The sequence below is a fragment of the Oncorhynchus kisutch genome, linkage group LG2 (genome assembly GCF_002021735.2).
Source record: "Oncorhynchus kisutch isolate 150728-3 linkage group LG2, Okis_V2, whole genome shotgun sequence".
NCBI lineage: Eukaryota > Metazoa > Chordata > Actinopteri > Salmoniformes > Salmonidae > Oncorhynchus > Oncorhynchus kisutch.
Genome location: NC_034175.2, coordinates 17,277,871 through 17,304,771, shown reverse-complemented (window position 1 = coordinate 17,304,771; position 26,901 = coordinate 17,277,871). Strand labels below are relative to the sequence as shown.

Below are 26,901 nucleotides of genomic sequence, written 5' to 3'. Positions count from 1 at the left end.
TTAAAAGATGTGTCTCTCCAATTTTTAAGGACCAACACACACACTGCGACCTGCGTGCTGCATGTTTCACAAAACCACCTCCTCACATTCAGCCTCTCTCTCCTCTGTCATCCTCTCAGGCATCCCGAGGGTGGCCCAGTGTAAGTTCTCCCTGCCCCTCCGTCTGGTCTGCTGCCCCTCCGCCCCCTCCAAGAACGCCAAGTATAAGATCACCGTGGATACCAACAAACCGCCGGTCAACCTCAGCGAGGTCTTCCCAGGTAACAGACCATAGAGATCTACCTGAGTCAACCCAGAACTTGGTCTGTACCATTAGATATCTACATGTCCTGTTCTCCACTGGTCCCCTGTACACCCAGGGATAGTGGGAGAGTGGTGTACCGTGACAATAGTGGTTAAGTTTTAAGTCTGCTTGTCTTCGATAGTGTCAACTGCATGACTGAGTGGCATGTATATGCCCTGGAATGGAGAGTGAGTGGTATGTATTGATGCTGTTGATAGTGTTAGTGTGAATCTAGTCTACCTGCTGTTGGTGAGCAGGTCTAAGCCCTAGGAAGCAGCGCTGACTATCAGTCATTATCTGGACCTGGGCATGGCGTCTCCTACCACACAGGACCCCTGTCCCAGATTAGATGCATGAAGATAGTGTGTGTGTGTGCGTGCGTGTGTGTATGCGTGCGTGCGTGCGCACGGCTCTGTGGGTAGATAAAGAACAATGTGATGTGCTCTCTTCACGTTGGCTGGCGTCCTGAGGAGAGATAAGCTGCCATATCTCTGTCTGACATCCCATCACTGGAGACCCCACTGTACTGGCCCCTGAGAACCTCAGAGACAGAGTGTGTGTGGTAGGGAACCCATACCATATCTCTGCCTGACATCCCGCCACTAGAGTCCACACTGTACTGGTCCGTGAGAATGTTAAGTCTGTGTGTGAATAATGGGTTATTGTGGTGTTTCAGGGGACTGTTTTCATTTATGTGCCATAATCAGATATCTGTATCCTTGACCAATGGACTCTAGTTCCTATTGTTCTCACTAAATGTCCCTCTCTGTGTTGTAGACTTTCTGGAGAAGTCTGAGGACAAGGAGGGAAATTCTCTGGCCTTCCACTTCCTCTCAGGGCCCAGAGTCACTGTAATGGCCTCCAAGACCTCCCGTGAGTACACACACACAGCATCCTCTAGCACTTGGTTGATGTGGAGTTGAGCTTTCTCTACCTCCCTCTCCCTTTCTCTCCCCCCTCCCTTCTACCCTCTCCAGAGCGCTACCGTATCCAGAGTGAGAGTTTTGAGGACATCTGGCTGGTGGCTAAGGAACTGGTGCAGCGCTTCGACCGCCACTTTGCCAAGCAGGGAGTCAAAGACTTCAGAAACAGCTTTGCAGGCCCTATACCTCTGGCTGAGTACTTTGAGACTGTCGACCACCACTTTGAGGTGTGTAAGGAACACAGACACACTGTCACACACACAGTCATGTGTTGTGTTTCTAGGTACAGCTTTTGTCTGCAGTGTTAGAAAAACATTGTGTGTGTGTGTACATATAGCTGCGTGTGAGTGCAGAGAAGTACCAGGACCTCCTGTCAGAGCGGGCGGTCCAGTTCAGAGCCATCCAACGCCGTCTCCTGACCCGCTTCAAAGACAAGACCCCCGCCCCCCTACAGAACCTAGACACACTGATGGAGGGCACCTACCGCCAGGTCAGACACACACACACACACAGTAGACCAGGACACTCTCAGGCATGCACATAGCATTTAGAAACATGATGAAAGGAGAGTCTCTCTCCCCTCCCTTCTTCCCTCTCTTTTGTGAGGTGTTGATTCTTCCCTACCTCATACCGTATGGTGATTCACACACACACACACACACACACACACACACACACACACACACACACACACACACACACACACACACACACACACACACACACACACACACACACACACACACACACACACACACACACACAGACAGACAGAGAGAGAGTAATGAGTGCACTAGTGTTGATTTACAGAGTGATGGGCCTACACTGCAGATTTACGCACTTCCTGCTACTACTGAGGTGCTAGCTCCCACCCTATGGTATACTTATAGCAGACAAACACTGCCTTGACCACACACACACAGGAATACACACATAATGCCATGACCACACACAGGAATACACAAACATACACACCCATGCTTGTGCAGACACACACACACACACACACACACACACACACACACACACACACACACACACACACACACACACACACACACACACACACACACACACACACACACATACACTGTAAGCACATAAACACAAAGACATACAGTACCAGTCAAATGTTTTAGAACACCTACTCATTCAAGGGTTTTTCTTTATTTTTTTGTATTTTCTACATTGTAGAATAATAGTGAAGACATCAAAGCTATGAAATAACACACATGGAATCATGTAGTAACCAAAAAAAGTGTTAAACAAATCAAATATAATCTATATTTGAGATGTTTCAAATAGCCACCCTTTGCCTTGATGACTGCTTTGCACACTCTTGGCATTCTCTCAACAAGCTTCATGAGGTAGTCATCTGGAATGCATTTCAATTAACAGGTGTGCCTTCTTAAAAGTTAATTTGTGGAATTTCTTTCCTTCTTAATCCGTTTGAGCCTATCAGTTGTGTTGTGACATGGTAGGGGGGGTAAACAGAACATAGCCTTATTTGGTAAAAGACCAAGTCCATATTATGACAAGAACAGCTCAAATAAGCAAAGAGAAACGACAGTCCATCATTACTTTAAGACATGAAGGTCAGTCAATACGGAAAATGTCAAGTGCATTCGCAAAAGCCATCAAGCGCTATGATGAAACTGGCTCTCATGAGGATCCCCACAGGAAAGGAAGACCCAGAGTTACCTCTGCTGCAGAGGATAAGTTCATTAGAGTTACCAGCCTCAGAAATTGCAGCCCAAATAAATGCTTTACAGAGTTCAAGTAACAGACACATGTCAACATCAACTGTTCAGAGGAGACTGAGTGAATCAGGCCTTTGTGGTCGAATTGCTGCAAAGAAACCATTACTAAAAAGGACACCAATAAGAAGAAGAGACTTGCTTGGGCCAAGAAACTTTGGTCTGGAGTCCAAATTGGAGATTTTTGGTTCCAACCGCCGTGTTCTCCGCATGTGTATTACCCACCATAATGTATGGAGGAGGATGTGGGGGTGCTTTGCTGGTGACACTGTCTGTGATGTATTTAGAATTCAAGACACACTTAATCAGCATGGCTACTACAGCATTCTGCAGTGATACACCGTCCCATCTGGTTTGGGCTTAGTGGGATACACCATCCCATCTGGTTTGGGCTTAGTGGGATACACCATCCCATCTGGTTTGGGCTTAGTGGGATACGCCATCCCATCTGGTTTGGGCTTAGTGGGATACGCCATCCCATCTGGTTTGGGCTTAGTGGGATACACCATCCCATCTGGTTTGGGCTTAGTGGGATACACCATCCCATCTGGTTTGGGCTTAGTGGGATACACCATCCCATCTGGTTTGGGCTTAGTGGGATACACCATCCCATCTGGTTTGGGCTTAGTGGGATACACCATCCCATCTGGTTTGGGCTTAGTGGGATACGCCATCCCATCTGGTTTGGGCTTAGTGGGATACGCCATCCCATCTGGTTTGGGCTTAGTGGGATACACCATCCCATCTGGTTTGGGCTTAGTGGGATACACCATCCCATCTGGTTTGGGCTTAGTGGGATACACCATCCCATCTGGTTTGGGCTTAGTGGGATACACCATCCCATCTGGTTTGGGCTCATTTGTTTTTCAACAGGACAATGACCCAACACACCTCCAGGCTGTGTAAGGGCTATTTTACCAAGAAGGAGAGTGATGGAGCTGCATCAGATGACCTAGCCTCTACAATCCTCCGACCTTAACCAAATTGAGATGGTTTGGGATGAGTTGGACTGCAGAGTGAAGGAAAAGCAGCCAACAAGTGCTCAGCATATTTGAAGATTCAAATATAAATAATATTTTGATTTGTTAACACATATTAACACACATATTAACACACATATTAACACACATATTAACACACATATTAACACACATATTAACACACATATTAACACACATATTAACACACATATTAACACACATATTAACACACATATTAACACACATATTAACACACATATTAACACACATATTAACACACATATTAACACACATATTAACACACATATTAACACACATATTAACACACATATTAACACACATATTAACACACATATTAACACACATATTAACACACATATTAACACACATATTAACACACATATTAACACACATATTTTGACATATTAACACTTATGGTCAATATGTGATTCCATATGTGTTATTTCATAGTTGTGATGTCTTCACTATTATTCTACAATGTAGAAAATAGTAAAAATAAAGAAAAACCCTTGAATGAATTGGTGTACAAAAACGTTTAACCGGTAGTGTATACATGCGCACAAACACAGACACACATACACACCCATCTATCTCTGTCGTCTAGGCTCGTCTTATCGCCCGGTTAGACGTTATTTACTCATTCAGGAGATGGGCTGTAATAAGAATGTGGGAGCGTTTGTGTCTTTCTCTTGCTGTGTGTGTGTGGGGGGAGCCTTCCTTTTTAAATTATGATTAAACAAAGAAACCTCATTAGAAACCTCTGTATGGTTCGGAGTGTGGGAGTGTGGGACAGTGTGTTTGTGGTGTCATTATACTGTGTGTGTGTGTGTGTGTGTGTGTGTGTGTGTGTGTGTGTGTGTGTGTGTGTGTTTGCCTTGATTTGAAGTTCCCAATGTGAGTGTGTGATGATGTGTATGTCGGGTGATGAGTTCCAACTGTGTGTGGATTACTGTATTAGTTCTGTGTGAGTGCGTGTGTGCGTTTTGAGTGGTGTAGACTGTCTGACGTTGAAAAGTGATGGTCCCTTGCCGTCACTGTTTACAGTAGGGGCTCGTTTGGTGAGGCACTCTTTAACACTGTTCATTAACTCCTACGGCTCTGGGAGTGGGTGACATCATTACATCATTAGATTTTTAATGTGTCAGTACTTAACCATTACTCCTATCTGAGTAGAACCATACAGAGCTCACACTGTAGATGCACTCCCCATAAGGTCCACTACGAGGTGTACTCATACCCTCACCGTGAGGTTCAAAACTGGTACAAAACTGGTACAGTTTTAAAGGGACACTTACCTAACAAACTGGGATCAGTGTTCACGTTTTGAAGGGTCCAACGTTCAACGTTTCCTCACTGGCCTGATTTGGGCAAGGTGGCCAAAAATCTACTGTCCTGAACTGAATTTCTACTGGCCCGGACATGGTGTAGTTTTTAAATTCCTTGGGGGTCATGCAGGCCCTTAAGGTTGACATGTTGTTTCTTCTCTATATCCTGCTATTAATAGGCTATTCAAATAATGTAATACGTTTTTTGGTGATATTCGGATAGTTGTACATGTTCTAAAATAGTTTTTATTAAACTTGCTACGCAGCGACTTGGGAGGAGAGGTGCCGCTCTTCCCGGTTTATTAAACTTGCTACGCAGCGACTTGGGAGGAGAGGTGCCGCTCTTCTCGGTTTATTAAACTTGCTACGCAGCGACTTGGGAGGAGAGGTGCCGCTCTTCCCGGTTTATTAAACTTGCTACGCAGCGACTTGGGAGGAGAGGTGCCGCTCTTCCCGGTTTATTAAACTTGCTACGCAGCGACTTGGGAGGAGAGGTGCCGCTCTTCCCGGTTTATTAAACTTGCTACGCAGCGACTTGGGAGGAGAGGTGCCGCTCTTCCCGGTTTATTAAACTTGCTACGCAGCGACTTGGGAGGAGAGGTGCCGCTCTTCCCGGTTTATTAAACTTGCTACGCAGCGACTTGGGAGGAGAGGTGCCGCTCTTCCCGGTTTATTAAACTTGCTACGCAGCGACTTGGGAGGAGAGGTGCCGCTCTTCTCGGTTTATTAAACTTGCTACGCAGCGACTTGGGAGGAGAGGTGCCGCTCTTCCCGGTTTATTAAACTTGCTACGCAGCGACTTGGGAGGAGAGGTGCCGCTCTTCCCGGTTTATTAAACTTGCTACGCAGCGACTTGGGAGGAGAGGTGCCGCTCTTCCCGGTTTATTAAACTTGCTACGCAGCGACTTGGGAGGAGAGGTGCCGCTCTTCCCGGTTTATTAAACTTGCTACGCAGCGACTTGGGAGGAGAGGTGCCGCTCTTCCCGGTTTATTAAACTTGCTACGCAGCGACTTGGGAGGAGAGGTGCCGCTCTTCCCGGTTTATTAAACTTGCTACGCAGCGACTTGGGAGGAGAGGTGCCGCTCTTCCCGGTTTATTAAACTTGCTACGCAGCGACTTGGGAGGAGAGGTGCCGCTCTTCCCGGTTTATTAAACTTGCTACGCAGCGACTTGGGAGGAGAGGTGCCGCTCTTCCCGGTTTATTAAACTTGCTACGCAGCGACTTGGGAGGAGAGGTGCCGCTCTTCCCGGTTTATTAAACTTGCTACGCAGCCTGTGCGACTTGGGAGGAGAGGTGCCGCTCTTCCCGGTGAGTTTGACACAGGAGGGAGAGGAAGAGAGGGTAGCCATACAGACTCGCGCTAATTAGACAAACTTATAGATGCCATAGCTTATCTATTGTTCCAGCAAACGTGTGAAACCTGTATATGCTTCTACGGTATAGGCCTATGTCTTTTTTACGGGGCGCACGTCATAAAAACTACGTTTTAGAAGTTTGGTGTTTTATTGAATTAAGTATTTCAAATGTCATGGTATATCATTGTGTGTAGCATGGATCATTTCATTTAGACAAAGCTTTTTATTGATCAAACTGGCCTATGAGTATTATTTATTTTTGTATGAATACTCTCGCAAGTATTCGAATACTAACAACCGTTCAGATATTAAAATAACCAGGCCCATCCCTAACTATAATATTGTAACGACCCTGGGTTTATAAGCGTGGAAATCGACTCTGCTGCACGAGCATCCTTTAGAGCATGCAGCACAGTCGATAGCGCGCTGGACCCCGGGCTCGAAGGTCGAGGGTTCGAGACCTGCTCCCTGCTGTTTCATTATGTATTAAAAACCTGTGTAATATATTTTAGCAATGTAAGTCATTGCATTAATTGCATACATTTTTGTTTCTGAAGTATGTCGTTTTGACAATGCTGTTCGTGGCAGATATCTGTCTAAATGTACTGCATGTCCCAGTGCCAGCTAATGCTATTACTATATCAGTGTCTCTTTGTTTTGCTAATGCTAGTTGATGCTGTCCCAGCGCTACTGCCTGTCCCCTAGCATTACTAGAGCCCGGAGTGATTCTCTCTATACAGTATTACTCCCTAGTCTGTCTAATGTGCTCCGGTGTCAGTCAGTCCCGCTTCCCGCCAGCGCCTGCCATCCACCGTTGATTCGGGAAGTTTCTGACACTTTATACGTGCTGTAATGTATACACCCAATAATGGACTCTATCGACGGTCGACTAGGAAGAGTGATGCACGCGTCAAATAAATTATTCATATCTCTGGGTGGGTATGGTTTATATAGCCCTTCTGAAGGTCTGTGAGCTATGGTGGTTCTCACAAACTCAGCGCTTTAGTTACAACCGGGGTTGTCAGTCATGAGTCTTCATCTTTTGACATGCCAAATGTGATTGTAAATGACAGGGGTTAAAAGTTGTTTTTAGCTACAGTACATGCCTTATTGTGCTTAGTCAGGGATAGTACACTCAAATGACAATTTTGCCTAATATTATGGATACCAAGAAAGTAGTCTGTGGACCCAGCAAGTGGTAGATGAGGTACATGTGTACTTTGGATGAACTAAGTGCAGCATCATCGAATGTCAGATTGGTAAATATTATGCATCTTATCTGTGGCCAGGCTGGGCTGTCGGTTAGGGGATTTCCCCTCATTAATGTTTGTGTATGTTGTTTGTCATCGAGAGAACAGAGATACTGTGAGAGGCCTGTGTGATTTTTCTGCTCTAGTGTACATTCATATAGAGGGGGATAATATTTCCTTTGTTCATTATTTCCTCATCTCTTCCTCCTATATTTTATTCATGAAGGCCAGATGCGGCCTGCTCTATAATGTGTATGTGAGCTGGCCAGAGGTGTCTGTTTCCTCCACTTTTTATTCTCACTACTTTAAAAAACATTACTCATCCTGGCCCCACGGTTTATAGTTCAGCCTGGCTCACCCTTTAACTCTCTGTTTGATTCATCTATAGCAGGTATGGAGAGGTTAGCCAGAGGGCTATCTTAGCCTAGCCTTAGCATTCCTGTTTTTCTCCTCTGCTGTTGATCTCTGAGCGAAAGCACACTGCTGTCACTCGGGACCGGGAAAGACATTTCTGGGTGGGGGGTTGCAGAGGGGAAGGAGGGTGTGATGAGTGAGGGGGGAATATAATTATTTGCCTAGTGTTTATCTCAGGTGAAATGGCCACGGTGTTAGCGTTAGCGCGCTATCCTAGCAGGCCGCGGCACTAGCTGTCTGGGAGCTGAGTTTGAGTTGAGCGGAGGCTCTCTGTAATTAGCAGTTCAAAAGCAGGAGGTGGGACACTTTAGTTTTGACTGACAGTCCGCTCAGGGGCCTCTCGTTCCAGTAATGGAGGCTTCTTTCAGACAGCGGCTGAATTATCTGTGCCCAAATGGAGCGCTAAACATGGCTAAACACAGATCCCACTGTGTACGTGAGGCCCTCGCGATTAATGGCTGGGGCTCTCTGAGCGCTGTGTGTGTCCATTGAGATGTGTAAATGTGTGTTTCCTCGGTAAAATACCCTGGGGTCAGAAAAAAAAGGAGAAACAGAGGAACTCCCTCAGGTCCTCCTGACCTTTCATCTGCTACACAAACACAGACCGCACCTAAGAGACTGCATTTCAAACTGGCCTTCGAACACACACACAGACACAGGATAAATGAACATGCAGCCTACCCATCATGCACATTTAGGAGTCACTGGGGCCCTCCTCTATGAATGTCTACCATGTCAATGAATGACTGTCTTTCATATAGCTGACTGACATATAGGCATGGGTGTGTAAGCGTGGGGGACAGATAGTGACTGATATAGAGGAGTGTGTGTGTGACGCAGGCAAGCATCTGGAAAAACCTGTCTTTTATAAATGTCAGAAGAACGTCATCATGAAAAAGGCTTTTGTTTGCTTACACCCTGTCTAGAGAAGGCACTGTTTAGTATCTTTAGTGGTGTCTGTGACCAGATACTCAAATAAATATCTATGATGTAAAAGAGTGTTTGCCACACAGACTAGGGTATGTCCTAAATAGCACCCTATTCCCCATTTAGTGCACATTTAGTGCACTACATAAGGAATAGGTTGCCATTTGGGACACTGATTTAAGGGTGTGTGCACTGTTTGTGTGCGTCGTCTCCTGCCCCCTCAGGCCATACACAGCAGGAGGGAGAGAGGAGAGGGCGTGGGACTGGGGTGCTTTATCTAAGAATGTCAAATCCCTGAGAGGAGCCACAGCAAAGCCCATCTCTGCCAGTCTGCACAATCCCCTCACACACACACACACACACCACCCTCCTTCTCTGTTCTCATGGAGAAGGCCCAGGTGTTTGCCCAAAGGCAGATAGAGATGGGGGCTAGAGAAGGTCTGATGTGTACTGTACCTACTTGTAATGCTTCTGTCTGTGGGACTCCCCTGGGTGTGGTGGACTTTTATCACAAACATGTCTGGGTGTATTACTGGTGAGGGAGAGAGAGCCACCCACCCCTGTCCTCTTCTCCTTTCCTCCTCTTTTCTCCTCTTCACCCCTGTCCTCTTCTCCTTTCCAAAGGCGTGTCAGTCAATCCAGTTCTAGTGTTTTCAATTCAATCTGTTTCATTGCGCCATTGCATGTGACTATGTAAAACCTGTTAGAACATAGATGGACATCACCATACAGAACTACATAGCAGGATAGCCAGTTGAATATCTTTCTTGGGGTTATCTGGATATTTTAGACTGTTCAGTCCCTTGTTGCTTACCACATCACATTCTACTCTGTTGCTTAGAACACAGTAGCCATTAAATTAGCTAGCCATATTGGCTGGCCCACTAAGTGTCATAGAGATTAGCCCATTTTCTTTCCCCCTGGGCTTTATTAATCAAGGAATGTGTCATTTCCAGTCTATTCTATACAGTCTAGTTCTACAGTATACCATTAGCCCAGAGTCATTTCCTTGTGCTTTAATGACTAAATGGAATTTATCCAGGTTCCCTACACTTCCCTGCACTCAACAGCTATCATTTCTCCAGTAAGTTCTATGCTTTCAATTTCTTATCCCAAAGTAATTTTCCCTGCACTTAAACTAAACTGGGCCATTTTCCCAGTCCATTCTGTCCACTCTACATCTATGTCATTATCCCCTAGTGTGTTTTTCCTCTCCGGCTAAAGAATGTCATTTCTCCTCTCAGCGAGGGAGGGCTTAGCACATGCCACAGGCCCAGTGTTCCTCTGTGTTCCACAGGTTTAGAACCCTAATCTCATTGTGTCTGCTGAGTGGCTCTTAGCGGCCTGAGTGGAGAGGGGATTCCACACTGTAATGGAGCATGCCTTCTCCCACTGGTCCTTTGTTATTAGCCTCTCCGAGGTTAGCCACCAGCTAACGGGATTATTCACACGGTGTAATTAAAGTGAGAAGCTTTCACACACACTCCTGTACACTGGCAAGCACGCACGCACGCACGGACGCACAAGCATACACACACACCCTCGCCTCCATCACAGGTGCTCATTATCCCCGGGCCCACAGAGGCTCGTTATTGGGGTATTTTGGGGATGTCTCACCCTGATGTATGTCCCACAGAGCTGGGCTCCAGGCACCACTAAACCCCCTTATCTCCAGGAGGCCCTTGTCCTCCAGTCATACTTCGCTCACTCTCACTATGCACTGTTTTCATTCAATTATATATTTTTGTTACCATATCATAAGTGTTATATTTTAGTCATATATTAACACTGAAGTGTCACATTGAAGTAGAATAAACCTCGCGCGCACATACTCCTATCGCTCAGCTAGCACTCAGCTTTCCGTGTCACGGCCCTCTCCTCTTGATTCTGAGAATTCAATGGCAGGACCAGAGATACTTGGGAAATTTCTGAAAATATATACGGCTGGATAGTCTTCAGCAGATTGTGTGTGTATGCGTGTCTGCGTGTGTAATAAAACATTTGAACTGTGTGTGGAGTTTTTCAGACAGATATGATTCACCGAATCCATGTACATGTACATGTATCAACAGACCGCTTGTGTTAAAGCTGTACATCATTTACCTTGTTGGCTTACCTCATTCACCTGTGTACCTGTTAGCTCCATCACGACAGTCCTCACGGACTTCCTAAGGGAACGCAAGGGATTATGGGTGATGTCATGAAAGCGAAGCACTTCAGTACAGTATGTGAACCCACACCACCTTCCTCTTTCCTGGGAGACACACACACACAGTGCCAGTGGCTAGCAGCATTCTCCATCTCTTCTCTTGAGACATACATACATACGTGCGTATGTACGTCAGGAGGTAGGTAGGTTGGTTGGAGTCGACGTGGGTAGGTAGGTAGGTAGGTTGGAGTCGACATTGGTAGGTAGGTTGGAGTCGACGTAGGTAGGTTGGAGTCGACGTAGGTAGGTAGGTAGGTTGGAGTCGACGTAGGTAGGTAGGTAGGTTGGAGTCGACGTAGGTAGGTAGGTAGGTTGGAGTCGACGTAGGTAGGTAGGTAGGTAGGTAGGTTGGAGTCGACGTAGGTAGGTAGGTAGGTAGGTAGGTTGAAGTCGACGTAGGTAGGTAGGTAGGTAGGTTGGTTGGTTGGTTGGTTGGAGTTGAAATAACCTGAAAGGCCGCTCAGCAAGGAAGAAGCCACTGCTCCAAAACCGCCATAAAAAAGCCAGACTACGGTTTACAACTGCACATGGGGACAAAGATCGTGCTTTTTGGAGAGATGTCCTCTGGTCTGATGAAACAAAAATGTAACTGTTTGGCCGTAATGACCATCGTTATGTTTGGAAGAAAAAGGGGGAGGCTTGCAAGCCGAAGAACACCATCCCAACAGGGGTGGCAGCATCATGTTGTGGGTGTGCTTTGCTGCAGGAGGGACTGGTGCACTTCACAAAATAGATGGCATCATGAGGTAGGAAAATTATGTGGATATATTGAAGCAACATCTCAAGACATCATTTAAAGTTAAAGCTTGGTCACAAATGGGTCTTCCAATTGGACAATGACACCAAGCATACTTCCAAAGATATGGCAAAATGGCTTAAGGACAACAAAGTCAAGGTATTGGAGTGGCCATCACAAAGCCCTGACCTCAATCCCATAGAAAATGTGTGGGCAGAACTGAAAAACCGTGTGTGAGCAAGGAGGCCTACAAAACTGACTCGGTTACACCAGCTCTGTCAGGAGGAATGGGCCAAAATTCACCCAACTTATTGTGGGAAGCTTGTGGAAGGCTACCCGAAATGTTTGACCCAAGTTAAACAATTTGAAGGTAATGCTCCCAAATACTAATTGAGTGTATGTAAACTTCTGACCCACTGGGAATGTGATGAAAGAAATAAAAACTGCAATAAATCCTTCTCTACTATTATCTACTATACATTTCATATTCTTAAAATAAAGTGGTAATCCTAATTGACCTAATACAGGGAATTTTAACTAGGATTAAATGTCAGGAATTGTGAGAAACTGAGTTTAAATGTATTTGACTGTAAGGTGTATGTAAACTTCAAATCAAATCCAAATCAAATTAAATCAAATGTATTTGTCACATACACATGGTTAGCAGATGTTAATGCGAGTGTAGCGAAATGCTTGTGCTTCTAGTTCCGACAATGCAGTAATAACGAACAAGTAATCTAACTAACAATTCCAAAAAAAACTACTGTCTTATACACAGTGTAAGGGGATAAAGAATATGTACATAAGGATATATGAATGAGTGATGGTACAGAGCAGCATAGGCAAGATACAGTAGATGATATCGAGTACAGTATATTCATATGAGATGAGTATGTAAACCAAGTGGCATAGTTAAAGTGGCTAGTGATACATGTATTACATAAGGATGCAGTCGATGATATAGAGTACAGTATCTACGTATGCATATGAGATGAATAATGTAGGGTAAGTAACATTATATAAGGTAGCATTGTTTAAAGTGGCTAGTGATATATTTACATCATTTCCCATCAATTCCCATGATTAAAGTGGCTGGAGTAAAGTCAGTGGCATTGACAGTGTGTTGGCAGTAGCCACTCAATGTTAGTGGTGGCTGTTTAACAGTCACCTTGAGATAGAAGCTGTTTTTCAGTCTCTCGGTCCCAGCTTTGATGCACCTGTACTGACCTCGCCTTCTGGATGACAGCGGGGTGAACAGGCAGTGGCTCGGGTGGTTGATGTCCTTGATGATCTTTATGGCCTTCCTGTAGCATCGGGTGGTGTAGGTGTCCTGGAGGGCAGGTAGTTTGCCCCCGGTGATGCGTTGTGCAGACCTCACTACCCTCTGGAGAGCCTTACGGTTGAGGGCGGTGCAGTTGCCATACCAGGCGGTGATACAGCCCGCCAGGATGCTCTCGATTGTGCATCTGTAGAAGTTTGTGAGTGCTTTTGGTGACAAGCCGAATTTCTTCAGCCTCCTGAGGTTGAAGAGGCGCTGCTGCGCCTTCTTCACGATGCTGTCTGTGTGAGTGGACCAATTCAGTTTGTCTGTGATGTGTATGGCGAGGAACTTAAAACTTGCTACCCTCTCCACTACTACACAAACTTCCTACTTCAACTGTGTGTGTGTGTGTGAGTGAGAGAGATGTATGTCTCACACACACACACACACACACAGTCCCTATCTGTTTCTGGCTCCGTCTGCCAGCTTAAGGTAACCTTAGACAGCAGAGAGGGAGACCGTGGCAGAGGACAACGAAACAACAACAATCATGCCCTGCCTGTGGCTTTATCTACTGGGACCAGAGGAACTTACTATTGTTGTCCTGTACTGACTAAAGTGTTTTGCTCATACGAGAGAATTCCATTGCTTAACATGTATGTTTATGGTTATGATTTTGGATGCTGATCACTGTGTGTGTGTGTGTGTGTGTGTGTGTGTGTGTGTGTGTGTGTGTGTGTGTGTGTGTGTGTGTGTGTGTGTGTGTGTGTGTGTGTGTGTGTAAATGTTACTCTAACCCTGTGGTCTGTAAAGATTGCTACGTATGTTGGCTGCAGCAGCCTGGTTCACGCGACACTGCTTGTTGATAATTCTACTGATTTACCTTCTTTGGCCCCAGTGCATGTAATGAATGGGTGTGTCTGTTTCATGAGCCCAGACACACACAGCATTCCAACAGGCTTATGGCCAATGGTGGAAATGTACTACATAGTATTTTTTCATTAGTGATGATTTGAATCATATTTGTTGAGGATATATGCTTAACTGCTATCGCAGTTACGTGTGTTTGTGAGTGTGTGTGTACAGTGCAGTATGTGCCTTTGCATTTTTGTGTTCGCTTGTGTATATATGTGTATGCATGCTTGTGTATATGTGTGTATGTTTGCTTGTGTATATGTGTGTATGCATGCTTCTGTGTGTATGTTTGCTTGTGTATATGTGTGTATGTTTGCTTGTGTATATGTGTGTATGTTTGCTTGTGTATATGTGTGTATGTTTGCTTGTGTATATGTGTGTATGTTTGCTTGTGTATATGTGCGTATGTTTGCTTGTGTATATGTGTGTATGCTTGCTTGTGTATATGTGTGTATGCATGCTTGTGTATATGTGCGTATGTTTGCTTGTGTATATGTGTGTATGCTTGCTTGTGTATATGTGTGTATGCTTGCTTGTGTGTATGTTTGCTTGTGTATATGTGTGTATGCTTGCTTGTGTGTATGTTTGCTTGTGTATATGTGTGTATGTTTGCTTGTGTATATGTGTGTATGCTTGCTTGTGTATATGTGTGTATGCTTGCTTCTGTGCGTATGTTTGCTTGTGTATATGTGTGTATGCTTGCTTGTGTATATGTGTGTATGCTTGCTTGTGTATATGTGTGTATGCATGCTTCTGTGCGTATGTTTGCTTGTGTATATGTGTGTATGCTTGCTTGTGTATATGTGTGTATGCTTGCTTGTGTATATGTGTGTATGCTTGCTTGTGTGTATGTTTGCTTGTGTATATGTGTGTATGTTTGCTTGTGTATATGTGTGTATGCATGCTTCTGTGCGTCTCTGACTGATCACTTCTCCAAAAGCGCTTTCTCCAAAGTCAACATGTCCTGCCGCTGCTCTCTCTTTGCAGTGTGTCTACTACCGCTTCCGCCACGCAGACCTTTTTATAAGATTACACATATTTACTCTGTAATCAGAGGGAGAAGGCGTGTGTGTGTAGCGACGCCACGGCTAGGATATTTATCTTGTTGAAGTAAATTCCCAGAGTTCCCCTCGTTTTTTTTCTCTCCTTCATTTGCTTTTTTTTCTGTTTTCTGTTTACTCAGTGTGGCCTGTTCAAAGGAGACCATTGAGAGAAAAGCAAAAGTGCAAATAGTGCTCTGTTTGAGGGATGTCGACATGGCCGAGGGCTGTGTGCGGGTGCGTCTGTGAGCATGCGTATGAATTTCAGTGTGTGTGGTGTATGGTTATGTGTGTGTTGAGAGGGGAGAGGTAGCAGGACAATGCCCTCACTGTGGCGTTCCTCGGGATTAGCATTAGAAAGGGAGGAGGGGAATGTTAAGTCATTTTACTGAAGATGATCATTAGCCTCGTTAGCATTATGGTAGCATTAGCATTTCTTACATTGACATTTCATTAGCATTTTTAGCATCATGCTTCTTGTGGTGTTTGTTGTCCTGCTACAGGTCTCTATTTGCCAGACCTCTTCAAAACCTCACAATTTTTGTCATTTACACTGGGACCAGGACCAAGGCCCTAATTTCCGTCTAATGGCTGGCTTGTATTAGTGTGTGTATATGTTTGTGTGTGTGTTTGTGTAACGGATGTGAAACGGCTAGCTTAGTTAGTGGTGGTACGCGCTAAATAGCGTTTCAATCGGTGACGTCACCTGCTCTGAGACCTTGAAGTAGTAGTTCCCCTTCCCCTAGTAGTTCCCCTTGTAATTTTCATCATAGGTACACTTCAACTATGACAGACAAAATTAGAAAAAAAAATCAAGAAAATCACATTGTAGGATTTTTTTATGAATTTATTTGCAAATTATGGTGGAAAATAAGTATTTGGTCAATGACAAAAGTTTATCTCAATACTTTGTTATATACCCTTTGTTGGCAATGACAGAGGTCAAATGTTTTCTTGCATTAGGAGGAACCCAGGGCCAACCGCACCAGCATACGGTCTCACAAGGGGTCTGAGGATCTCATCTCGGTACCTAATGGCAGTCAGGCTACCTCTGGCGAGCACATGGAGGGCTGTGTGGCCCCCCAAAGAAATGCCACACCATGACTGACCCACCGCCAAACCGGTCATACTGGAGGATGTTGCAGGCAGCAGAACGTTCTCCACGGTGTCTCCAGACTCTGTCACGTCTGTCACATGTGCTCAGTGTCAACCTGCTTTCCTCTGTGAAGAGCACAGGGCGCCAGTGGCGAATTTGCCAATCTTGGTGTTCTCTGGCAAATGCCAAATGTCCTGCACGGTGTTGGGCTGTAAGCACAACCCCCACCTGTGGATGTCGGGCCCTCATACCACCCTCATGGAGTCTGTTTCTGACCGTTTGAGCAGACACATGCACATTTGTGGCCTGCTGGAGGTAGTTTTGCAGGGCTCTGGGAGAGCTCCTCCTGCTCCTCCTTGCACAAAGGCGGAGGTAGCGGTCCTGCTGCTGGATTGTTGCCCTCCTACGGCCTCCTCCACGTCTCCTGATGTACTGGCCTGTCTCCTGGTAGAGCCTCCATGCTCTGGACACTACGCTGACAGACACAGCAAACCTTCTTGCCACAGCTCGCATTGATGTACCATCCTGGATGAGCTGCACTACCTGAGCCACTTGTGTGGGTTGTAGACTCCGTCTCATGCTACCACCAGAGTGAAAGCACCGCCAGCATTCAAAAGTGACCAAAACATCAGCCAGGAAGCATAGGAACTGAGAAGTGGTCTGTGGTCACCACCTGCAGAACCACTCCTTTATTGAGGGTGTCTTGCTACTTGCCTATAATTTCCACCTGTTGTCTATTCCATTTGCACAACAGCATGTGAAATTGATTGTCAATCAGTGTTGCTTCCTAAGTGGACAATTTGATTTCACAGAAGTGTGATTGACTTGGAGTTACATTGTGTTGTTTAAGTGTTCCCTTTATTTTTTTGAGCAGTGTACATACATATGCATATATACATATATACTTACATATATATATATATATATATATATATATACACATATATATTTACATATGCATGTATGTATGTATGTATGTATGTATGTGTGTGTGTGTATGTATGTATGTATGTATGTATGTGTGTGTGTGTGTATATATATATATATATATATATATATATATATATATATATACAGTGCCTTGCGAAAGTATTCGGCCCCCTTGAACTTTGCGACCTTTTGCCACATTTCAGGCTTCAAACATAAAGATATAAAACTGTCTTTTTTTGTGAAGAATCATCAACAAGTGGGACACAATCATGAAGTGGAACGACATTTATTGGATATTTAAAACTTTTTTAACTAATCAAAAACTGAAAAATTGGGCGTGCAAAATTATTCAGCCCCTTTACTTTCAGTGCAGCAAACTCTCTCCAGAAGTTCAGTGCGGATCTCTGAATGATCCAATGTTGACCTAAATGACTAATGATGATAAATACAATCCGCCTGTGTGTAATCAAGTCTCCGTATAAATGCACCTGCACTGTGATAGTCTCAGAGGTCCGTTAAAAGCGCAGAGAGCATCATGAAGAACAAGGAACACACCAGGCAGGTCCGAGATACTGTTGTGAAGAAGTTTAAAGCCGGATTTGGATACAAAAAGATTTCCCAAGCTTTAAACATCCCAAGGAGCACTGTGCAAGTGATAATATTGAAATGGAAGGAGTATCAGACCACTGCAAATCTACCAAGACCTGGCCGTCCCTCTAAACTTTCAGCTCATACAAGGAGAAGACTGATCAGAGATGCAGCCAAGAGGCCCATGATCACTCTGGATGAACTGCAGAGATCTACAGCTGAGGTGGGAGACTCTGTCCATAGGACAACAATCAGTCGTATATTGCACAAATCTGGCCTTTATGGAAGAGTGGCAAGAAGAAAGCCATTTCTTAAAGATATCCATAAAAAGTGTCGTTTAAAGTTTGCCACAAGCCACCTGGGAGACACACCAAACATGTGGAAGAAGGTGCTCTGGTCAGATGAAACCAAAATTGAACTTTTTGGCAACGATGCAAAATGTTATGTTTGGCGTAAAAGCAACACAGCTCATCACCCTGAACACACCATCCCCACTGTCAAACATGGTGGTAGCAGCATCATGGTTTGGGACTGCTTTTCTTCAGCAGGGACAGGGAAGATGGTTAAAATTGATGGGAAGATGGATGGAGCCAAATACAGGACCATTCTGGAAGAAAACCTGATGGAGTCTGCAAAAGACCTGAGACTGGGACGGAGATTTGTCTTCCAACAAGACAATGATCCAAAACATAAAGCAAAATCTACAATGGAATGGTTCAAAAATAAACATATCCAGGTGTTAGAATGGCCAAGTCAAAGTCCAGACCTGAATCCAATCGAGAATCTGTAGAAAGAACTGAAAACTGCTGTTCACAACTGCTCCCCATCCAACCTCACTGAGCTCGAGCTGTTTTGCAAGGAGGAATGGGAAAAAAAATTCAGTCTCTCGATGTGCAAAACTGATAGAGACATACCCCAAGTGACTTACAGCTGTAATCGCAGCAAAAGGTGGCGCTACAAAGTATTAACTTAAGGGGGCTGAATAATTTTGCACGCCCAATTTTTCAGTTTTTGATTTGTTAAAAAGTTAGAAAAATCCAATAAATGTCGTTCCACTTCATGATTGTGTCCCACTTGTTGTTGATTCTTCACAAAGAAATACAATTTTATTTCTTTATGTTTGAAGCCTGAAATGTGGCAAAAGGTCGCAAAGTTCAAGGGGGCCGAATACTTTCGCAAGGCACTGTATATATATATATATATATATATGTGTGTGTGTGTGTGTGTGTGTGTGTGTGTATATATATGTGTGTACGTATAGGTAATGTATACGTGTGTATGTTTTAGAGGTCGACCGATTATGATTTTTCAACACCGATACCGATTTATAGGAGGATTAAAAAACGGCCGATACCGATTAATCGGACGACGTACAGTGGGGTATTTAGTCAGCCACCAATTGTGCAAGTTCTCCCACTTAAAAAGATGAGAGAGGCCTGTAATTTTCATCATAGGTACACTTCAACTATGACAGACAAAATTCGATTTTTTTTTCTCCAGAAAATCACAATGTAGGATTTTTTATTAATTTATTTTCAAATTATGGTGGGAAATAAGTATTTGGTCACCTACAAACAAGCAAGATTTCTGGCTCTCACAGACCTGTAACTTCTTCTTTAAGACGCTCCTCTGTCCTCCACTCGTTACCTGTATTAATGGCACCTGTTTGAACTTGTTATCAGTATAAAAGACACCTGTCCACAACCTCAAACAGTCACACTCCAAACTCCACTATGGCCAAGACCAAAGAGCTGTCAAAGGACACCAGAAACAAAATTGTAGACCTGCACCAGGCTGGGAAGACTGAATCTGCAATAGGTAAGCAGCTTGGTTTGAAGAAATCAACTGTGGGAGCAATTATTAGGAAATGGAAGACATACAAGACCACTGATAATATGTAGATATGTATATACACATACATATATATGTGTGTGTGTATATACATATATATATATGTGTATTTTTATATATGTGTATATATACATATGTATGTGTGTTTGATATATATTCATCTTTTCACTGAGATTTCCACGCAACAATGGTTATATTGATATATTAATATATTAATTCAGCCACAGAGTTCTGCACATATCAGAAGCCTTGCTAGTGTGCCCCAGTGGAGCCCAACCAGCTCTCTCACACACACACACACACACACACACACATACACACACACTCGCTCCCCATTTCAGGGGTCAGAAACATGTCAGCAGTGTCCTCTTTCAGGAAACGTGATCGTGGGGCTAAGTGGAGGGGATAAGTCTTATGGACTTATGTAAACCAAACCATCACACAGTAGAGGGTGGGAGGGAGAGAGAGCCTTATACCGTTGCCTTATTAAAGTGACACCTGCATTTAGATTTAGATTTTTGTCTGTTATGATGCTGTGTTGGAGAGGGTCTGTAGACGTTTCTCTACTCCGGTACTCAAGAATGCCCATTTTTTTTTCTAGCCCCGTTCATCTGCTTCAACTACTTAATTTATAGTGAAGCCCTTGATTAGTTGAATGAGACACGTTTGTGCTAGGATAGAACAAAAACATGCAGCCAACGGCTGAAAGCCATCATTTAAAAATACTGCAGTGTACCCCAAATTGATCACGTCCCTTACCTTGTCTAACCTCTAGTCTGGGAGTGGTTTTTGTGTGTGTTTGGGTTTGTGTTTTCCAGTGTCTCTCTCTGTTTGATGCTAATTTGTAGTCAGGATCTGCAATGTTGTGTCTGGCTTAGATTTGATGTCCTTGTTTTTGTCTCGCACACAAACAGATAGACAATGCACGAGTGATTGAGCATGTGCACACACACACACACACACACACACACACACACACACACACACACACACACACACACACACACACACACACACACACACACATCCAAGTATCTCACTAGAGTCAATAACTAGCTTTCAAGTCGAGGGATTAAGAAAAAGCTGATGCGTTTTTTGATAGAAGAATGTTGATTGTTTGGGGGGGTTAATGCTCCAAAGGAACATGAGTACATTTTAGTTGTCTTGTTAGTTTTCCACTATCGTGTTTCAAGCATTGACTTGCTAATCAGGTCTGTCTCTCTTTGGGAAGACGGAACAAAAAGATAGACAAGGCAAGGGATCACCCAATGGACCAGTGGTATTTAGTTTCTGGACAGAGAGAGTGTGCATCCTGTATTCATGGGTTTATATGTGCAGTATGTGTGTGCTCTTGCCTGATAGTGCGCATGTCTATAAATGTAAGTGTGTGTGTGTGTGTGTGTGTGTGTGTGTGTGTGTGTGTGTGCGTGTGCGTGCAGCCTGGGAGGTGAGTGTGAGCTGTTAATGACAGGCCAGGGGAGTGTGTGTGCTAAAATGACTAGAGAAAAGTCCTGTGTGATTAGAGGCCTCAGTTAGCCTGGCTGAGGCTAAATATGGAAACCGTGTGGAGAGAGACTAAATACTGTCCACTGACTCACTATTCCAATGACCAATGACAGAGCATCGTCCGAGTATGCTCACGAAGCACTTTAGTAAGTCTGTGTGTAAAAACTGATGCTCTTTACTTCACTATGTTGTTGACACTAGGTCTGTGTGTAAAAACTGATGCTCTTTACTTCACTATGTTGTTGACACTAGGTCTGTGTGTAAAAACTGATGCTCTTTACTTCACTATGTTGTTCACACCGTGTCTGTGTGGATGTGTTGCAGGTTTGGACCTTTTTGACTTTTGTGTCTGTATTGTGAAAGAGACAGTCAGACAGACAGCATTTGAATATGTGTTTGTGTGTGCGAGACGGAGAGCGTGTGTGTGTGTGTGTGTGTGTGTGTGTGTCTTTTTAAAACAAGCGAACTCAGCAAGAGGGCCAGCCAGGTCATTCCACCCTGTGTAAAACATGTGCTTCGACTAGTGAGGACAGCTTGAATGAGTTTGAAACACACACTCGCTTTCACACACAACCCTTTGTATATTCACACAAAGCGAAGTCCTCAAACTCCCAGCTGTGATATCAAAACTAGCCCTGTAGGCTAACTTACGCCAGAAACAATTAATTCTTTCACTTCTAAAGAGCCAAGATAAATGTTAAATGAGTCTTGACTGTGTGCAGAGAGTCTCTCTCTTTGGGAGTGAGTGTGTGCGTGAGTGTGTGCATTTGTCAGGGTATATTAGTGTGTTTTGATTCAGAGTGTATGCTGGGGTGAAGCCCAGCTGTGTGTGTGTGTGTGTGTGTGTGTGTGTGTGTGTGTGTGTGTGTGTGTGTGTGTGTGTGTGTGTGTGTGTGTCTCTGAACGTGTGTCGCGCCACACGGCTGTGTGCTCTTGAGGTGTACTGAGTGCAGTTGTAGTAATTTGTAGCTGGAGAGTCTGTGGTAGAGATTAATGGAAGGGACATTGGAGGGGACAGGATGTATGTTTGAGAGACCTGCAACCCTGTAGTACTGTATAGTGGAGTGTTTCATCACCTGGTCTCACACACACATCTCTCTCTACTCTTGTGTGCGCCCCCCCTCCTTCACATTTGGATCAGGCCAACGCCCCATTATCTCATCTCTCGGTGGGCCAGGTTGGAACTACTAAGCACTGGTTACAGGGGTGTTCAAATTTAAACCTGTGAGGTTAACTCCCAGGTTTCTATCAGGAGGCCTGGAGCTATGGTGAGGCCTGCACTTCCCTCATAGTAATCCCAGGCTGGGTGTCTCTCTGGCAGGGTGTGTCTCTAATTGAGCCCCCTGTCTGGAGCAGTAAGGCCGGACCACCCAGACTCATGGGATGAACCAGTAACCTTGGTGGAAGGTGTGTAGGGACCTACTGTAGGGAGGGATGTGGGAGGAAACTGGGCGGTTGTTTGATGTTCTGGTGTCATTCTTGGCTTGTTATGGCGTTTGCACTCTCTATGGATCTGTGTGATGTAATCAATGTTGATTGAAATTTAAAAGTGAGATCATTGAAGTATAGACATTTGAGAGGAATGGTATTGTACTATATGTCTCTTGTTTTTTCATTCTCTCTGTTTCTCTCTCTATGGAAAAGCAACCCCAACAAGCTCTCTGGTCTCACATTCCCTCGTCTTCTCACTGAGAAAGCAAACGTGAGCCCTGTCTTTGATAGTCCAGGGAAGGTTGTAAATAGTCCTATTTTATTACCTGTCTGTGAACAATAATAAAGTCTATGAAACCATAGGAACACACACACACACCTCATGCTGCCTTATGATAAAGAGAACCATTCACATGGAGTTGAGAATGGGCAAAGAGCCATGGAATGAAGACCCTTCAAATAAATCTGAAAGCTGGAGAGTAGCGGAAGTAGAGGATCGGTGCACAAGTTTGTGTTATAATACACATGTATCTAGTCTGGATTCAGACACAAACACATTTGGAATGAAAGAGATGAACAGCATTAAAAAAAGAAGAGAGGTGGAGGGGGGAGAGTAGATCATAGCAGCTTTATCTTGGTGGTGTGGTTCAGAGCCTGCCACCACCGCTGATAACCCATCTCAGGTTGCCCCTGTGTGGGTTGCCAGATCTAATCACTGTCCCCCCTTTTATTTCTGTTCCCTCTCTTTCTCTTCCTCTGAATGCTTCTATAAACAAGGCCAGTGTGTTGCCAGATCATCCTCTCTCTTCCCCGCTCTTATCAGAACTGAGAAGACAGTGTTATCTGCGCTAGCTGCGCCGCGGCCGTGACCAAAGACAAAAGCAGTTACTGTCTGTCTCTGCCTCATCCATTGGCTGGCAAGATGCTAATCGCTGCAAAGCTCACTCAGCCACTTCCCCGCTCTTTGTTACTGTCTCTTTAACTTTTTCTCTCTCTCACACACTTTTCTCTCTCTCTCTCTCTCACTTTTTTCTCTCACTCTCTCTCTCACCTTTTTCTCTCACTCTCTCTCTCACCTTTTTCTCTCACTCTCTCTCTCACGTTTTTCTCTCACTCTCTCTCACACTTTTCTCACTCACTCACAAGCTCAAACGCAAAAAAACCTTATTGGCAAATAAAACAACAGAAATCTCAATGGACATTGACATGTTTTCAAATGATGGTTAAAATGGCAACAATTGCATAACACTTTCCTCTCGTATCTGTAGGGCTCTCTCTCACCTCAACACTTGTGTGTGCCATTGTGTTTTTACGTGTCTCTGTTTGGGTTAACTCCCTATACGCGTGTGTGTAGAGGTCAGAGTAGGATGTCTGAGAGCAGCCTATCAGTCTTGTAGGAAGAAGAGAAAGTGTCTTTGAGCCATACTGCTGCCTTCAGCTAGTTTTCAGCTCGCTTTGCACTGCACTCTGGGAGAATGCACTGAAGGAAATGGGCGCATTGATTCTGCCCATCGTTAAAGTGTGATTTGAATGATAACCTGGAAAGAGTGAGTCTCTCTGTACCTTGGGATGGAGATGCTTAGCGGATAATCACACATACACATATCTCCCTCTCTCTCTCTCTCTCTCTCTCTCTTTCCCACTCTCCTCTCTCTTTCCCACTCTCCTCTCTCTCTCCCACTCTCCTCTCTTTCCCACTCTCCTCTCTCTCTCCCACTCTCGCCCTTTCCCTCCCCTCTCTCTCTGTCTCTCCTCTTTCCCTCTGTCTCCCTCTCTCTCTCTCTCTCTCTCTCTCTCTCTCTCTCTCTCCCTCTCCTCTCTCTCCTCTCTTTCCCTCTCCCCTCTCTCTCCGTCTCTCCTCTCTTTCCCTCTCCCCTCTCTCTCTCTCTCCCTCTTTCCCTCTCTCTCCGTCTCTCCTCTCTTTCCCTCTCCCCTCTCTCCTCTCTCTCTTTCCCCTCTCCATCGCTCTGTTGATTTCTCTCCTATTTCTCCCTCTTTTTTTCTTTATGGGTGACATTTTCCACTGTCGAATCACACACATGCAGTGGATACCTCAGATTAAAATGGAGAAATGTTGCTCCAAATCTGTCTCTCTCGTGTTGTATGACCTCCCCAGAGAGACAGATGAGTTTGGCCATATCATTTTCCACTGACAGACCGGGTGCACAGCTCACCTCTGCTGTGTGTGGCTGGGCGTATGGGATGTGGGTTGTGTTTGGAGGTTGTCCATGGTGCTTGCTGTGGCCAGCTGAGCTGGAAGGGTCTAATCTGTGGGCTAAACTGAGAATACCTCTTTGCTAATAGCTGTGTCCTTGTCGCTTTACATGAAAGTAACAGTCAGACCCACGTCTTAGCAGCGTTCACATAACACTATCCAAACTCCTCTTTCTCTCCCCAAGGTGCAAGCAGACACCACAAACCCCACAGTGTCAATCACCCACCCCACCGATGCTAAAATTACACCTAATTCATACACTGGCTACACACACAGACGTCTGTTCAGGCTATATGTATTCCAGCCTCTCCTTCTGTGGCTTTGGCCCTCCAGGAATCATATGTTGGCCAATCTTTGAAGACTTGCTATCCCAACCGGGACCAGAGTATTTTTAGCCTGGTGGAATTTGGGTAGGACTGAGGCGAACCCCCCAGGGGAGGGACAGGCCCTTATCATTCCTGTTTCTTCTTACACACACACAGTGGCACACAAATGCACACACATACACTTGCATAAACACAAACACACACAAATGTCAAACACTTGCGCACACATCTACAATTTAAATGCGCACAATATACACCTGTAGGTATGCAGTATGATCTCTGCTGGTGTCTGCCTTGGACATCACTGTGGCCTGAACAGTTCTAACTGCTATATGAATGCTTAGTCCTCTCGTGGGCTCACAGTTGTATAACACACACTATGCTAGGGGTTGTGTAGGGGTTATGACTATTTGGTAACGATTTACTTTGAATAAATATCTATAAATACAGATCCATAACTCATTAATTACACATCATTTCATGAACGTGTTATAACAGGTCCCAACCGCATTGTTAAAGGTTAACTTCTCTGGGATATGTGGGACGGTAGCGTCCCACCTCACCAACAGCCAGTGAAATCAAATTCAAAACAACAGAAATCCCAATTAAAATTCCTCAAACATACAAGTATTATACACCATTTTAAAGATTAACCTCTTGTAAATCCAGCCACAGTGTCTGATTTCAAATGGGCTTTACGGCGAAAGCGCACCAAACGATTATGTTAGGTCAGCACCTAACAGCCATTTTCCAGCCAAGGAGAGGGCTCACAAAAGTCAGAAATAGCGATTTAAATTCATCACTAACCTTTGATCTTCATCAGATGGCACTCACAGGACTTCATGTTACACAATAAATGTGTGTTTTGTTCGATAAAGTTAATCTTTATGTCCAAAAACCTCATTTGAAATTGGTGTGTTATGTTCAGAAATGCATTGTCTCAAACAAACATCCAGTGAAAGTGCAGAGAGCCACATCAAATTACAGAAATACTCATAATAAACATTGATAAAAGATACAAGTGTTATGCATGGAATTATAGATAAACCTCTCCTTATTGCGACCGATGTGTCAGATTTCAAAAGGCTTTACAGCGAAAGCACACCTTGCGATTATGTTAGGTCAGCACCTAGCCACAGAAAAATATACAGCCATTTTCCAAAGAAGGAGAGGTGTCAGGAAAGTCAGAAATAGCGTTGTAAATATTCACTTACCTATGATGATCTTGATCGGAATGCACTCCCAGGAATCCCAGTTCCACAATAAATGTTTGTTTTGTTCGATAAAGTCCATCATTTATGTCCAAATACCTCCTTTTTGTTCGCGCATTTAGCCCAGTAATCCAAATGCGAGATCGCTTAGTGCCGACGAAAAGTTTAAAAAGTTATATTACAGTTCGTAGAAACATGTCAAACGATGTATAGAATCAATCTTTAGGATGTTTTTATCATATATCTTCAATAACGTTTCAACCGGGCAATTTCTTTGTCTTTAGAAATGAAAAGGAACGCAGCTACATCTCACGGCCACGCGCATGATTTAGCTCATGGCATTCTGCCA

The 26,901-nt window shown here is 44.4% G+C and overlaps 1 protein-coding gene across 3 annotated transcripts in view; it reads left to right on the top strand.

The window, feature by feature from the left end:
- The window catches only part of bbs9 (Bardet-Biedl syndrome 9), a 214,801-nt gene that overhangs the window by 62,030 nt on the left and 125,870 nt on the right, over positions 1-26,901 (top strand). For all 3 annotated transcript variants that reach the window (XM_031789181.1, XM_031789165.1, XM_031789175.1), the window contains 4 exons: positions 120-260; positions 1,061-1,156; positions 1,261-1,433; positions 1,544-1,696. In XM_031789181.1, the coding sequence (XP_031645041.1) occupies positions 120-260; positions 1,061-1,156; positions 1,261-1,433; positions 1,544-1,696 (563 nt within the window). The remainder of the gene's footprint in view (positions 1-119; positions 261-1,060; positions 1,157-1,260; positions 1,434-1,543; positions 1,697-26,901) is intronic.